This window comes from Neoarius graeffei, chromosome 1, assembly GCF_027579695.1.
Source record: "Neoarius graeffei isolate fNeoGra1 chromosome 1, fNeoGra1.pri, whole genome shotgun sequence".
In the NCBI taxonomy this organism is placed as follows: Eukaryota; Metazoa; Chordata; class Actinopteri; order Siluriformes; family Ariidae; genus Neoarius; species Neoarius graeffei.
Genome location: NC_083569.1, coordinates 38,842,614 through 38,858,764, shown reverse-complemented (window position 1 = coordinate 38,858,764; position 16,151 = coordinate 38,842,614). Strand labels below are relative to the sequence as shown.

The 16,151-nt window shown below is 44.8% G+C and overlaps 1 protein-coding gene across 7 annotated transcripts in view; it reads left to right on the top strand.

Moving 5' to 3' along the window:
* rnf220a (ring finger protein 220a) overlaps positions 1-16,151 on the top strand; it is a 221,581-nt gene that overhangs the window by 136,826 nt on the left and 68,604 nt on the right. For all 7 annotated transcript variants that reach the window (XM_060931480.1, XM_060931462.1, XM_060931453.1 and 4 more), the window contains exon 3: positions 5,436-5,565. In XM_060931480.1, the coding sequence (XP_060787463.1) occupies positions 5,436-5,565 (130 nt within the window). The remainder of the gene's footprint in view (positions 1-5,435; positions 5,566-16,151) is intronic.

The following is a 16,151-nucleotide window of genomic DNA, read 5'->3' as shown; positions in this document are numbered from 1 at the left end:
AACAGTTACCGGAAACGTTTAGTTGCAGTTATTGCTGCACAAGGGGGTCACACCAGATACTAAAAGCAAAGGTTCACATACTTTTGCCACTCACAGATATGTAATATTGGATCATTTTCCTCAATAAATAAAAGACCAAGTATAATATTTTTGTCTCATTTGTTTAACTGGGTTCTCTTTATCTACTTTGAGGACTTGTGTGAAAATCTGATGATGTTTTAGGTCATATTTATGCAGAAATATAGAAAATTCTAAAAGGTTCACAAACTTTCAAGCACCACTGTATATTGTGCTTGGAGAGAGAGAGAGAGAGAGAGAGAGAGAGAGCACACAAAACAACACGTTTGACCTTCTTTCCAGAAGTGTAAAGAGCTTCATCAGCTGCTGAGTTAGCTTGGGCCGAGCCTTGTTTATTCTCACAAACGTTGATTGCTTTGGCATGACTCACATTATCTTGTCAGGGCAATAAAACTGACCACTGTGGAGCCTGGATGTGAAACAAGAGGAGATCAGAAGAAACGGTGACACCAAGAGCCAAAGGGAAGGAGTGAGAAGAGAAAGAGAGGGAAAGAAAGAAAGAAAGAAAGAAAGAGGGAAGGTGACAAGGATTGTACGAGAAAAAAATGTAACGATACGACGTCAAGCGAACGGGACACGATGGTATACCGAAAAGAAAGAGTGGATAAATAAGAGAAAGGGAAACAGCACTTTGGTAAACGAATCCAGAGAGAAATATATATGCAGGGATACTGGAGGATGGAGCGAGTGAGAGTATGAGAGAGGGAGGGGTGAGAGAGTGAGGAGAAAGAGAGAAACAGAGGTGCATGGGATTGTAATCGATTACCTATTTTTCAAAGTCACTTAAAGTGTCCAGAGCACAGGGCCGTTAAGTAGTAGTGCCGGGGAATAGGGTTTGAGTATGCGGCAGCACGACTGGGGAGCGCAGAGGGAGGGAAGGAGGGAGAGGAGAGGCAGAGGGAGAGAGAAGGAGGAGGGGAAGATTATTGGGGCAAGTTGGCATGATAACATTGACCCTGCTTGCTTCTCACTGATGGATCTGTGCTCTTGCAGGAAATAGTTCTGACAGGCCAATATGTGTGCAGGGATATGTGCCCCCAGAGGCAGCCTGCCACGCGTCTGTGTGTCTGCGTGTGTGTGGAAGTGTGTGTATGGAAGTGTGGGCGTGTGGGAGGGGAGTGTTACTGATCCATCACCCACTCAAACAGTAAACACATCATGTGAAGACAAACACAACAATGCCCTCTGAAGTCAAGGACACGTTCAGACTGAGCCCTGGGCTTTATATAGAGAGTGGTTGGATTACAGATACTCACCGTGGGTGTGTGTGTGTGTGTGTGTGTGTGTGTGTGTGTGTGTGTGTGTGTGTGTGAGAGAGAGAGAGAGAGAGAGAGAGAGAGAGAGAGAGAACGAGACAACTCCTCTCCTGGGTTATCTCATCATTTGAATAAAAAGTGACCTCTTTAACTGATAGCCCTGATAGACGATAAGCTTCCTGCTCATCTAGATTACACACTTTCCTTGGTATTCACCCACGCTTTCCATGATCACATGCCATTTATAATTACATTTATCATTCTACATTGATGTACTCTCTGAAAGCATGCCCCGTATACTTCGCAGCTGTTATCTTTATATCCATTATAAACAAAGACGTCTCATGATCTGAGCTGGAGATCCAGACAAACACAATTAACTCCAGCCTTTCCGGTTATTCTGTTGATTTATGGTGTGCATGTGAGCTGCAGGTGGCCACAAAAACAAGTCCTTTACTTCCTGTTTGTGGTTGCGCAGGGTGTGTAAGCGATGAGGTAAGCGCCCATCTGACCAGTACACTGTAGTCTGTTCATAATGTCCAGTCCATCCAGGATATCCTGTTTTGGGGGCAGACCCATTGTCCTGGCTGCTAAAAATAGCCGCTCTGATTGGCTGATTCCAGATGTGAGAGAAGCGAGAGAGACAGCCGAGTGGGACCGGAAGTCTCAGAGACATGCGAAAGGCTTTTGGGTTTATTTTTACACTTTGAGATCATGAACTGAGTTTTATATACAAGGTGTGAGTTCATACAGCACACACACACATTCACAGTGCCAAGCCTACACAGGTGGATAGTGTAGCGTTATTACAGATTTGAGCTTTTTAAACCTACTCATTTGTATTTCAGTTCATTTTAGTGTAGATTGGGTAGCTCCTATTCAAACTCATTTATTTTTATAATAATAATTATAATAATAATAATACATCATTCATTCATTCATTTCTGATCAGAGTTAGTGTTTTAAAATATCTCATCTCTAGCCGCTTTATCCTGTTCTACAGGGTCGCAGGCAAGCTGGAGCCTATCCCAGCTGACTACGGGCGAAAGGCGGGGTACACCCTGGACAAGTCGCCAGGTCATCACAGGGCTGACACATAGACACAGACAACCATTCACACTCACATTCACACCTACGGTCAATTTAGAGTCACCAGTTAACCTAACCTGCATGTCTTTGGACTGTGGGGGAAACCGGAGCACCCGGAGGAAACCCACGCGGACACGGGGAGAACATGCAAACTCCACACAGAAAGGCCCTCGCCGGCCCCGGGGCTCGAACCCAGGACCTTCTTGCTGTGAGGCGACAGCGCTAACCACTACACCACCGTGCCGCCCTGTTTTAAAATATATAAAATAAAAAAATAAAATTTCTATTTTTATCACATATTTTCATTTATTTGTTGTTTCTTAATTGTTTTCTGGAGTTCTCTTAATGACTGTGCTGCAGGTGCACATATAAGCTGGTCAGTTTTTTTTTTTACTGAATGATTTTTGGCACCGTCACAGGATATTATTAGAAAACAGGAACGTAGGCCTTCGTTAAACTCAAAATATTCCCACATCGTACTCCCTTCCTGCCAGCTGCTATTTTCCACAATAAATTGGATGTTAAAAATCCATCCATCCATTATCCGTAACCCCTTATCCTGTGCAGGGTTGCAGGCAAGCTGGAGCCTATCCCAGCTGACTATAGGCAAGAAGCGGGGTACACCCTGGACAAGTCACCAGGTCACCACTTAGAGACAAACAACCATTCACACTCACATTCACACCTACGGTCAGTTTAGAACCACCAATTAGCCTAACCTGCATGTCTTTGGACTGTGGGGGAAACCGGAGCACCCGGAGGAAACCCACGCGGACACGGGGAGAACATGCAAACTCCACACAGAAAGGCCCCTGTCAGCTGCTGGGCTCGAACCCAGAACCTTCTTGCTGTGAGGCAACAATGCTAACTACTACACCACTGTGTCACCCATGTTGACAAATGGAAACCAAAAGTATCACATCTGCTTTATATTTTTAAATTCAGTTGTTGTTTTTTTTCCCTCCCTCCATTAAGTACAATAACTCTATATTGGTCTATACGTACAAACATTTACACATTCAAATACACACACATGCACGTTCATACACATTATAATATTTATAGCAGATTGAACAGTTATTCCACGAAATCGAGTCGTACATGAGCTGATAGCCGACGAGGCACGTAGCACTGAGTAGCAAATTCAACAAAGAAAAACTTTGTACAAAATGTCCGACAAAATCATTTCCTCTTAGAATGTAAACAAACCGGCGAAATGACAGGAGCAATTTGTGAAAAATGCTACAATAATTTTTGAAAAATAAAAAGATAATCTCATCTCATCTCATTATCTCTAGCCGCTTTATCCTTCTACAGGGTCGCAGGCAAGCTGGAGCCTATCCCAGCTGACTACGGGCGAAAGGCAGGGTACACCCTGGACAAGTCGCCAGGTCATCACAGAGCTGACACATAGACACAGACAACCATTCACACTCACATTCACACCTACGGTCAATTTAGAGTCACCAGTTAACCTAACCTGCATGTCTTTGGACTGTGGGGGAAACCGGAGCACCCGGAGGAAACCCACGCGGACACGGGGAGAACATGCAAACTCCACACAGAAAGGCCCTCGCCGGCCCCGGGGCTCGAACCCAGGACCTTCTTGCTGTGAGGCGACAGCGCTAACCACTACACCACCGTGCCGCCCAAAAAAAAAGATAATAAGAATAGTTAAATTTATATAGTGCCTTTCTCATACCCAAGGTCGCGTTACAATTAAGGGGAAAAAAAGGCCACCAAAAGAGGGTCAGGATGTAATTCCAATGGTGTAGCTGGCACAGTGTCTCCAAAAGGCGCACAAAAATAAGTCCCATACTGCCTGCACAGCCGCCACGACGCAGCCGGGCGGAACACTGCGCCAAGCGCAGAAGTACCGCCGCACAGAGCACTGGACAGTCACGATGTTAAAAGAGCAACGAGCTCACTGCAGTCCATAGCGAGGAGTACAGGCATTACCCATGGTGGACCATGGCCTGGAGGGAACCGACACCCGAAACTGGGTCCAAAGCTAAACCACAACTGTCGGACAAAACACTAGTAGGATTTGCCACCGTCTATTTTTCACTGAATGAGTAACAAAAAATATTTTTGTTTACATATATGTACAAAACTGAGCAGCGCGTGATGTGAAACTAAGTTTCATTCAACTAAATAATGGCCAGGGTTCCCGCCAGGGTTTTATTTTTTTGTGGCTTTGTTTTCGAGTAGAGTTTTTATTTCGTCCTCGGTTGGTTCAGCAACACACTCCGCCATTTTGTTTTTCTCTACTCACGGTATATGAGCTGATATCCTAGTAGCAGAGTAGCCAATCAGAGCGCATGATTGCTCATATCCAGTGAATGTGGATAGAATAATAGGCTTTATTATTTGGTGATGTTTGATAGACATGATGTGATCATACCAGCCTTTACTAAACACCATACACATGCGCACAAGTAGGGAATATATGAACTGTGTATAAAGTATATATATATACACACACACAGTATAGGAGTATATTGTGGAAAATGCATGCTTTTAGCTTGCGTTGGAGTGGAAGTTATCAAAAACGGAGCTTATGAAGTGATGCTGTAGAGTCGGTGAGGTGCAGTAAGTTAGCAGCTCCTCTCGGGCTGCTGGGCTGACTGAGCTCGCCTCTGCTCTAATGAGGGAACTGGAGACAGGAGGCCGAGGGTGACGGATTCTCCTGCTACTGAAATCCGAGCCACTTAATCCACGAGCTACACACACACACACACACACACACACACACATATTATCCTGAGCGAGCCACAGCGCTCACCCCTGCCCTTCAACACACACACACACACACACAGAACTCTCACTTACACTTTTCCTCATCCTCAGTCTCCCTGTTGTGCAAATCAGATTCAAATACTGTGCTGCTTGACTGCTTTGACAATGGAAAGAACATTTCAAATATGTTTGAGAAGTTTTCATGTAGGTCACTTCACTGTTCGCTGTTGACTCTGTATTTCTGCTCTCTCTTTCTCTCTCTTTCCCCTTCAGGCAAGAAGAAGGTGTCTCTGTATGACAGCCAGGCTCCCATCTGCCCTATCTGCCAGGTTCTGCTGCGTCCTGGTGAGCTGCAGGAGCACATGGAGCAGGAGATGGAGAGGCTCACCCATTTGCACATCAGGTAGCCACCCATCTCCCATACAGTACATTCTCAGACGATGTGAGCTTTGGGGTCTGACAGTGAGATCCCACCTGCTCTTGACCTAGCGGCCCAGTATTTGCTCAGCTACTTTCGAAACCCGTCTCTCATAAATCAGTCTTGGTGCTGTCACAGCTTTGGAGCCGGCCAGGTTAAGCATGTGGAGTGGATCAGAGAGATCCATATGGTGAGCTATCACTCACCATGGTTGCCTCTTTGACACAACATGACAGTCGGCAACACATAACGCTTCAGCTTACAATGAACTCCCAGCTAACGCCAGGCTTAACGCTTTCTCTGCTGTATCATTCCTTCTTCCTTCCTCAGTCAGGAGTGACAATAGAAACAATATCATCGCTTAAGTGTTATATGCATTCCTAGGTAAGTCTGTATTGTTAGGGATATGACTTTTAAGCAGATATATTGCAAGGTGTACGAGTATGAGTATAAGTGCCCTCTCCAGCACGAGTGCTAGTTATTCATCACATGCCAGTCACGAGCTTGGGTTTAATAATTAATAAAGGGCAGTGTGTTGCCATCTATGTTGCCAGTTTGGACAGCTGGGGTTATTTCGGGAAACGCCGTCCATCATCGTTGCTTGTTCATCTCGAGCGGATGCTGCAGAGTATCTCTGAACCATCTCTGTGATTCTAAGTTATGATCCAGCCATCTCTGTTGAACTGTTTTATATACGTTTAATCTTATCTTATTTACACACTTACAGATTCCACCGTGTCCATTGTACCCTATTTGGGTCCCATTGCCAGTTAGGCACAAGCAGTTCTTTTATATTGCATGACAGGTCAAAATACAGCCCAAAGATTACATATTCTCCCACTGAGACGTGAAGCAAGGTATTTTATCTTTTTCAGATTGCTGCTCATGCACCATTATAGGCTAGAGACGTACAGTGCTGTGCAAAAGTCTTTTTTTTTCATACAAACTTTGTTATAGATTTCTATTGTATGACTTAGACATTATCGAGTCAGTACAAAAATATTTTAGCATTCAGAACGTTCGTTTTCCAGCACAAAATGAAATGTTACAGAAAAAAAAAATCTTTGTATCTGAGCAGCATATTACATAAAAGACCACTTTGCAGGTTAAAAAAAGAAAAAATAAAATAAAATAATGAAGGCTACTGGGTTTTGGTGCAAAATTAAATGAGAACTGAAGTCATTTTTAAACTTGCTTTATTTCTTAATTAACGTGTTATTCAATTACGTTTTCGGTTTTAGTAACCTTATATCATGACTCGTATTGGCAACTAATTGCAAGTAAATATTATACTTATCGGCCTATTCAGTTTTTAGCCATGTTGAATTTAGTTCGTTTGGTTCACGGCAGGAGCGGCATGGTGGTGTAGTGGTTAGCACGGTTACCTCATAGCAAGATGGACCTGGGTTCAAGCCCCGTGGCCAGCGAGGGCCTTTCTGTGCGGAGTTTGCATGTTCTCCCCGTGTCCGCGTGGGTTTCCTCCGGGTGCTCCGGTTTCCCCCACAGTCCAAAGACATGCAGGTTAGGTTAACTGGTGACTCTAAATTGACCGTAGGTGTGAATGTGAGTGTGAATGGTTGTCTGTGTCTATGTGTCAGCCCTGTGATGATGTACCCTGCCTTTCGCCCGTAGACAGCTGGGATAGGCTCCAGCTTGCCTGCGACCCTGTAGAACAGGATAAGTGGCTACAGATAATGGATGGATGGTCCACAGCAGGCGTCGCTTATCCGTGCGATTTTCACGAGACTTGTGTGAGACTTCGAAACATGAAGTGTCAGCGCCGCCATTTTGAAAACTGTTTTCCAAACGAAATATTGCACAAAAATGAGTTTAAATGACGATTACTGCCTACTTTTTTCAAACTTTCCTGATTGCTATCAAAACAAACAACTTCTGGCTTGATTACGTCAGCATTCGAAAGAGGGCGCGCGCATGTCTTTGACGACATTGGCAAATGTTGGCCACTTTGATTTCCGCTGTACGTTTTACTTCCGTCCTACGATGTCTCGCACAGGTCTCAACGAATCCCGTTTACGCCCATTGCTTTGACATATGGACTGATATATTACAAAGCATATTTCAAACACTCAGAATCTGCTATAGCAGCGACAAAATAGCTGTCAGAAATGCATTCCTATATTTAATAAAATGAGAGAAATAGAATTTTGATCATAAAAAATTTGCCTTCAGTTCTCCTTTATGAAGCGAGTGTGACAGTCAAAGTGTCCAGAAGAACTGTGGCTGGTTCTGTAAGATGCTCAGTAAAACCTACAGCTCATTTCCTTATAAAACAGCACTCACTGTACCTCATCTCATCTCATTATCTGTAGCCGCTTTATCCTGTTCTACAGGGTCGCAGGCAAGCTGGAGCCTATCCCAGCTGACTATGGGCGAAAGGCAGGGTACACCCTGGACAAGTCACCAGGTCATCACAGGGCTGACACATAGACACAGACAACCATTCACACTCACACCTACGCTCAATTTAGAGTCACCAGTTAACCTAACCTGCATGTCTTTGGACTGTAGGGGAAACCAGAGCACCCGGAGGAAACCCACGCGGACAACATGCAAACTCCGCACAGAAAGGCCCTCGCCGGCCACGGGGCTCGAACCTGGACCTTCTTGCTGTGAGGCGACAGCCCTAACCACTACACCACCATGCCGCCCTCACTGTACCTGAGACTACTATATATTTTTTTAAGGCAAAGGGTCATCTCACACCAAATTGACTTTGTTTCATTTATGATGGCTTACTGCTGTTTATAGTTTTTTTTTTTGATGTTGAAACATTTCATTTCATTATTTTTAAGCCCTTTTTGGTCTCCAGCATTTCTTTACATCTGCCTCAGACTTTTGCACAGTATTGTATAGCCATGGCATTGTTTGGATTCGCGGTAACTAATCTCTATAGGAGCTTTCCAACCAAACAGTTCTAGAGACTTATTGAGAGAAATTACTAACTGTGGAGCTCACCCAAGAACTACATACCTTCAGGGCTTTTTTCCCTGTTTGTATTCGCACCACCAGTAGGAACGCTGAAGTGATGTAAGACAGCTTGCTAGCGTGACGTTAGTAGGAAATGCGAGCAAAGATTTTTATTTTTCGCTTAGATGTGTCAAAATTGTGCTGTATTATGCTCAATAAAGCCTGGACTTCTCTGTCAGTCCATTTGTCAGTGGTCCCCCCCCCCCCCCCCCCCCATTTTTAACACCAAATGGCCATTGCCGGTGCTGCATTGGCTCGTGTTCGACTAATCAATGTATACACTTATGTCAGGACCAATCACCATACACTTATGTCACTCATGGCTCCTCTTGTGCTGGGCGAGTACCTACCCTGAAGTAGGAGATTAAAAAGTCCCTCAAAATGGCGTTCTAAGAACTATGATTGTCCTCAGTTCCTGCAGTATGAACACAACAAAAAAGAAGGAGCTTCCTTTAAAGGTGATGATACATGACAACTTTCTGAGCAATGTTGCCGGCAACAAGCAACCAGATGAGACACGGAGCAGCTAATTAGGGCAACAGACAATTGTCAACAACCAATCAGATAAGAGGCGGCACGGTGGTGTAGTGGTTAGCGCTGTCGCCTCACAGCAAGAAGGTCCAGGTTCGAGCCCCATGGCTGGCGGGGGCCTTTCTGTGCGGAGTTTGCATGTTCTCCCCGTGTCCGCGTGGGTTTCCTCCGGGTGCTCCGGTTTCCCCCACAGTCCAAAGACATGCAGGTTAGGTTAACTGGTGACTCTAAATTGACCGTAGGTGTGAATGTGAGTGTGAATGGTTGTCTGTGTCTATGTGTCAGCTCTGTGATGACCTGGCGACTTGTCCAGGGTGTACCCCGCCTTTCGCCCGTAGTCAGCTGGGATAGGCTCCAGCTTGCCTGCGCCCCTGGAGAAGGATAAAGCGGCTAAAGATAATGAGATGAGATGAATCAGATAAGAGCAAATCTATTGCCAAGAAGACAGACACCACAAAGATGGACACTGAAACATTTGCAGCTGTCACTTTTGTCTTGGCTTCAGCCTTTATTTCACTCAAGTATCACTTCTGGAACAAAACTCAATAGATACTCTGGTCAAAAGATAATTTGCCGTTATTTTAACATTTATAAGTCAAAATAACCACATTATTCTGTTCATAATAAACACTTTTTAAATCTCTTTAAAAATGCTACCGACCTCAATCACATATGCTAAATAACTGACATACATCACAAAAACATAATCATTTAATTCTCGTCTCAGCAAGAAAGAAAAAAAAGGATATGGACTAGGAGATGGCTGTTGAGGAGGAAAAGGGGGTGGCAGAACTCCTGAAAGGCTTTCTTTTTTAGATCCTGAAGTTTGTCCTGTTTTGTCCTTGGGTTCCACGAGTAGTTGTGCTCTACATGTGAATTAGATCAGAAGATATGATAGACAATCTCTATTACAACTCACAAAAAAAAAAATCATGAGCTGCTCATCACTTTTAACTTGATGCAAGAGAGCTAATGTTATCCGTACATAGCTAGCATTAATTTTCAGCGAACTGTGCTATCAAAATCACAGCTAGTTAGCTAAATCCCATTCAATCTCTATGGAGCGGTGGTTAGCTAACAGCAGTTTACACTTAAAGGTGGAGTATGAGATTTTGGAATAACGGTTCCCGCAAGCCATATTTTGAAAAGAAACTCGCCATGCTCCCCCCCCCCCCGCGTCTCCACCCCTCCTCCCCCTCCCCCCCGCGCCTCCATCCCCCTCCCTACCCGCGCCTCCAAAGCATGTTGCCAAAACCATGTTTATGTGAACATAATGGTACTTACAGGTCAGAGCCTGAGAGTGAATCCGAACGAATAGTGGATACGGGAGGAGGAGGTGGTTTCAAAAACCCATGCTTCATTGGTGTCGAACTGGCTTGTGCCATGCCTTCATAACTAAGAAAACAATAAATAAGAGTTATCGTTTGTGCCACATACAGCTAAGCTAACAAATCGTTTGTATGCATGAAATAAATACCATGGAAAAACTACCATCAAGGACGTAATACGACTATACGCGTTAGTATAACAATCCGTGTCAGCTAACTTTGCAAATCATGCTAACTTAGCAAAGCCTACATTGTGTATCCGTTGCTTTGAAATGGCTGGAGTGGTCCCTGCGCATACTGTACGCACAAGGGTAGGGGCGGGGGTGGGGCGGTGAGGGTTGGGGGGGGTTGGGGTCGCGGGCTTCAGTCTGATTGACGTGTCAGTATCCAATCATTTTGAGGTGGTACCGCGATAGGATTGGATGGCGTTTTTCCTTTATTTTACACTGCAGACTGGATAAAAATATTTTGTTTTTGGGTCAAACCTTCTATTGTACTGCTTGCAACATGGGTGTGAGGAGCTTTTCAAGCAATATGGTAAAAAATACTCCTGAAAAAATCTCGTACTCCACCTTTAACTGAAAAAAAATCGATGTCTTAATTCCAACCTGAGCACATAAAAATAGATGTCTGTTGGTTTTTTAAGCATTTGACGAGGTAAATTCACCACTTTGGGTTTACACATTACAACTTACCGCCATAAAAGGATAAGTTGTCTCTCTTTTTCTTCACTCCACTTCCGGAAACGCTGCCATCTTTGTTGAAAATTTCAGAAGCTCTCAGGTGGTCATGTGATTCGCTGCTAGCACTCTGATTGGATAATCTTAAAAAGTAGCCCAAAACAATCTATGTTGCCCAATCTCAATGGGAACGCGTCAAAGCACAATTGCCCAGCAACATTGCCCAAAAAGTTGCCCCATGTATCATCACCTTTGTTGGCTGTTCATCACTACCAATGATGACTGCTTCATTAGGATGCGCAGAAACGCAGATGGGACGCGAGGCCCGCACCAGACACTCCTTTCCTAATGAAGTGTCTTGCACAGGAAGGTAAGACAAATTATGTTATACCCCATTGTGTTGTCTCTCTGGACCTCCAGATCTTATGCCAAATGGTGCACAAAAGTGCCACAGATCTGACGGGTATGGAAGTTACCCCACAGGGACAACTGATTTGCCAAGTGATACCATCCATTGGCCATTTGAGTGGCTCTTCCGCATGCCATCAGGTGGTGCACCATTGACCCTGTTGGGTTCATTTGCCACATTGCACCGAAAAGCGCCCGGCTGCCAGTGCCTTATTGGTGATGTAATATTTAACCCATAGCTGGAACCCAGGCAGGCGCTACCCCTCCGGGTCAGAGTGGACCTGGGAGCAATGGTGATTAAGGGGTAACTCCACTTTCCCCAATACTCAAATCCTCCCGGACCTGAGACTCACCACCGATTGCAGTTTAAAGGCATACCCAGGGCTACCATCACCTTAGCAGTTCTAAAAGTTCTTTTGGTCTGAAAGCATCTTACTGTACCATCAGGATTCTGGGAATTCTGAACACTTTTGCACTTCTTCTTGGACACTTTTTACCCCAAGAAGGCTACTCTTGCACTATTGCACCAGAAGCCCGTACGAATTTGAAAGAACCATTTGAAAACAAAAACAAACAAATGACTAGAAGCTGTGGATAAATTCACTGGTCATGGTAAGTTTTTTTTTTCACTTGTTAAACCATGCATATATCAGTACTCCTCGTTTTCGTAATTTTTTTGGAGGCATGTAGGAATAGTGTAAGTAATATGGTTTTGTCGATAAGGATATACCATATAATTAACATATAAGTGGACACAACATCTCATCTCATCTCATTATCTGTAGCCGCTTTATCCTGTTCTACAGGGTTGCAGGCAAGCTGGAGCCTATCCCAGCTGACTACGGGCGAAAGGCGGGGTACACCCTGGACAAGTCGCCAGGTCATCACAGGGCTGACACATAGACACAGACAACCATTCACACTCACATTCACACCTACGGTCAATTTAGAGTCACCAGTTAACCTAACCTGCATGTCTTTGGACTGTGGGGGAAACCGGAGCACCCGGAGGAAACCCACGCGGACACGGGGAGAACATGCAAACTCCGCACAGAAAGGCCCTCGCCGGCCACGGGGCTCGAACCCGGACCTTCTTGCTGTGAGGCGACAGCGCTAACCACTACACCATCGTGCCGCCTGGACATAACATTAAATTTAAAAACAACAGAGGTCATTTCGCATGTTGATCCAGAGCAGCAGATACCTCCACCATTCTCCTCCTCCCCTTCCTCCTCCTTCTCGCTTCCAGCATGCACCCCCCCCCCACACACACACACACATCCACTCACACAGATCATTGAAAGTGACATGGCAAATCTGTGGCAATTTGTAGTAAATCTCCCTTTAATGATACCGTTTCATTCAGCAGCAAATGAGAATGGAGTGCATGTAAAATGGAGAAGGCTATTTAAGATGTAGCATTAGGCAGATGTCTGGATGGATGTGGGTGAGTGTGTCTGAGATTGGGACTGCCAGCTTTTTCTCTCTCTCTCTCTCTCTCTTCCTCCCTTGCGCTGCATTACTTCTCTCTATCCTTAGCATGTCCTCCACTTCCTCGTGTATGGAAATGGGAATCCATCATGCCCTTTACACATCTGCCTGCACACGGCAATCTACGTTACCCCTCACCCCCACACACACCTCCCAGATGCTCCCAAACCCCTCCACCTAATCAATTTGCCACCAACCGAGCGAAGGAGAGCAGGGTGGCAAATGGTACCAAAAGCAATCTTTATCTCTAGTGTACAATCCCCCCCCCGTCATCGACTGGTATTTATTCAATTTTCAACATCTCCCTTGTGCACTCGAGCCTTGTCTTCCTTTCTCTCTCTGTCTTTCTATCTTTCTCTCTCTCTTTCTGACAGTCAAGGCATGAGCTCGGTTGATCCAGAAAGTGCTTTCTTGAGATCCAGTAGTCTGGAATTAATTCTCGTCTATGACTGTGGCACTGATAAAAGAAACTGGTTCTTATAGATTTGTCATCTTCCCACTCGTGAACCTTTTATAACTGCAGACCGTAAAGCCGTAGCTGGGGTTCCTTTTTCCTTTTCCTTATTTTCATCTTTGTTCTGGTGTCTCGTTAGCGAAAGTCAACTCAACCTCTATATGTCTCCTCTGTTCCTTCTGTCCCTGGCTTTGTCGCTCATATCAAAATGGGCTGACAGGACAGACTGAAAGCTTGCGCTGATGTCTTCGCACGTCATTCCCTTCGACTCGGCAGCTGTGACGCGGGAAAAAGTGTCTTCTGCCCTCCTTCTGCATCTCCCGATCTGTCTGTCTCCGTGTCTCCTTTCATCTTTTCTCTATGCTCTTCCCTCCCAGCCCCTTCTCTCTCTCAATCTCCCTCTCTCTCTCTGGCTCTCTCACTGTCTCTCTCTCACATAGCTGTCACTTTGACAACAGGGCCTCAACATTGCCTCTCCTTGTTTTCTCTCTCTGGCAGTGATGGCTGCCTCTTCAAAAGTCATTCTGTCTCGTTGTCACCATGCAGGGTGAAGCAGTAAAGAACAAGGAATAAAAATCTCCTGCACATGACACATACCGAACCCCCACTGGCCCATTGTTTTGAAGAGGTGTGAGACAGGGCCTGATGCTCTTCTTGCATCTGTAAAGTTGCCTCTTAGACACACAAATTCTTCATCATTTCAATATAATATAGCAAAGTAAAAAGACGGTGGATGATGGACTACGTATACACTGTTGGACATAGTAGTACAGTAGGAGTCCATTTCTGTCCCCCAAGGTACAATCTACACTAATATACCCCTAGGACTCGTTTATTAGACCTCAAGGTAACTATGTGAAGCTTTTTAGGGCCAAAAGGGTACATATATGTTCCCAAGCAGTATATAAAGGGTACAAATAAGTACCTTAGAGGGTAATGCCTCAGTGGCATGCCATTGCTCCCCTAAAGGTACAGTAATGTACTTTATTTGCTGAGAGTGTAGGAAGACGGGCTTTGGATAGTTAAGTGTTCTTAGCAGTGTTGTAGTTGAGTCAATAAACCTTGAGTCCGAGTCCAGTCTCGAGTCCCCAGTGATCAAGTCCGAGTCAAGTCCAAGTCATCAAAGAAAATTTCGAGTCAAGTCCAAGTCGATTCCACGATTGATCCGAGTCAAGTCCGAGAACCAGACTCCACCTGCACCATTTGACAGTGGCCGTTGCTGCCTTTATGTGAAACCGTCTCTGCTACTGTGTTGGACTAAAATTACTGCTTGACTTCCCCATTTTAGTTAATAGATTACAGATAAAAAGCTTGTTCATCGCTCAGCAAGCCCCACCCACTATCAACAGGGCAAATAACATTAGAGAGGGTTAACACTAGGGCGGCACAGTGGTGTAGTGGTTAGCGCTGTTGCCTCACAGCAAGAAGGTCCGGGTTTGAGCCCCGTGGCCAGTGAGGGCCTTTCTGTGTGGAGTTTGCATGTTCTCCCCGTGTCCGCGCGGGTTTCCTCTGGGTGCTCCGGTTTCCTCCACAGTCCAAAGACATGCAGGTTAGGTTAACTGGTGACTCTAAATTGACCGTAGGTGTGAATGTGAGTGTGAATGGTTGTCTGTGTCTATGTGTCAGCCCTGTGATGACCTGGCGACTTGTCCAGGGTGAACCCCGCCTTTCGCCCATAGTCAGCTGGGATAGGCTCCAGCTTGCCTGCAACCCTGTGGAACAGGATAAAAGCAGCTAGAGATAATGAGAATGAGATGAGATGAGGGTTAACACTAGCTAGTTCATCGTTCAGCAAACCCTGCTATCAACAGAGCAATGAACCTACAGTGGTGCTTGAAAGTTTGTGAACCCTTAAGAATTTTCTATATTTCTGCATAAATATGACCTAAAACATCATCAGAGTTTCACACAAGTCCTAAAAGTAGATAAAGAGAACCCAGTTAAACAAATGAGACAAAAATATTATACTTGGTCACTTATTTACTGAGGAAAATGATATTACATATCTCTGAGTGGCAAAAGTATGTGAACCTTTGCTTTCAGTATCTGGTGTGACCCCCTTGTGCAGCAATAACTACAACTAAATGTTTCCAGTAACTGTTGATCAGTCCTGCACACTGGCTTGGAGGAATTTTAGCCCATTCCTCCGTACAGAACAGCTTCATCTCTGGGATGTTGGTGGGGTTTCTCACATGAACTGCTCGCTTCAGATCCTTCCACAACATTTCGATTGAATTAAGGTCAGGACTTTGACTTGGCCATTCCAAAACATTAACTTTATTCTTCTTTAACCATTCTTTGGTAGAACGACTTGTGTGCTTAGGGTCATTGTCTTGCTGCATGACCCGCCTTTTCTTGAGATTCAGTTCATGGACAGATGTCCTGACATTTTCCTTTAGAATTCACTGGTATAATTCAGAATTCATTGTTCCATCAATGATGGCAAGCCGTCCTGGCCCAGATGCAGTAAAACAGGCCCAAGCCATGATACTACCACCACCATGTTTCACAGATGGGATAAGGTTCTTATGTTGGAATGCAGTATTTTCCTTTCTCTAAACATAACGCTTCTCATTTAAACCAAAAAGTTCTATTTTGGTCTCATCCATCCACAAAACATTTTTCCAATAGCCTTCTGGCTTGTCCACGTGATCTTGAGCAAACTGCAGATGAGCAGCAATGTTCTTTTTT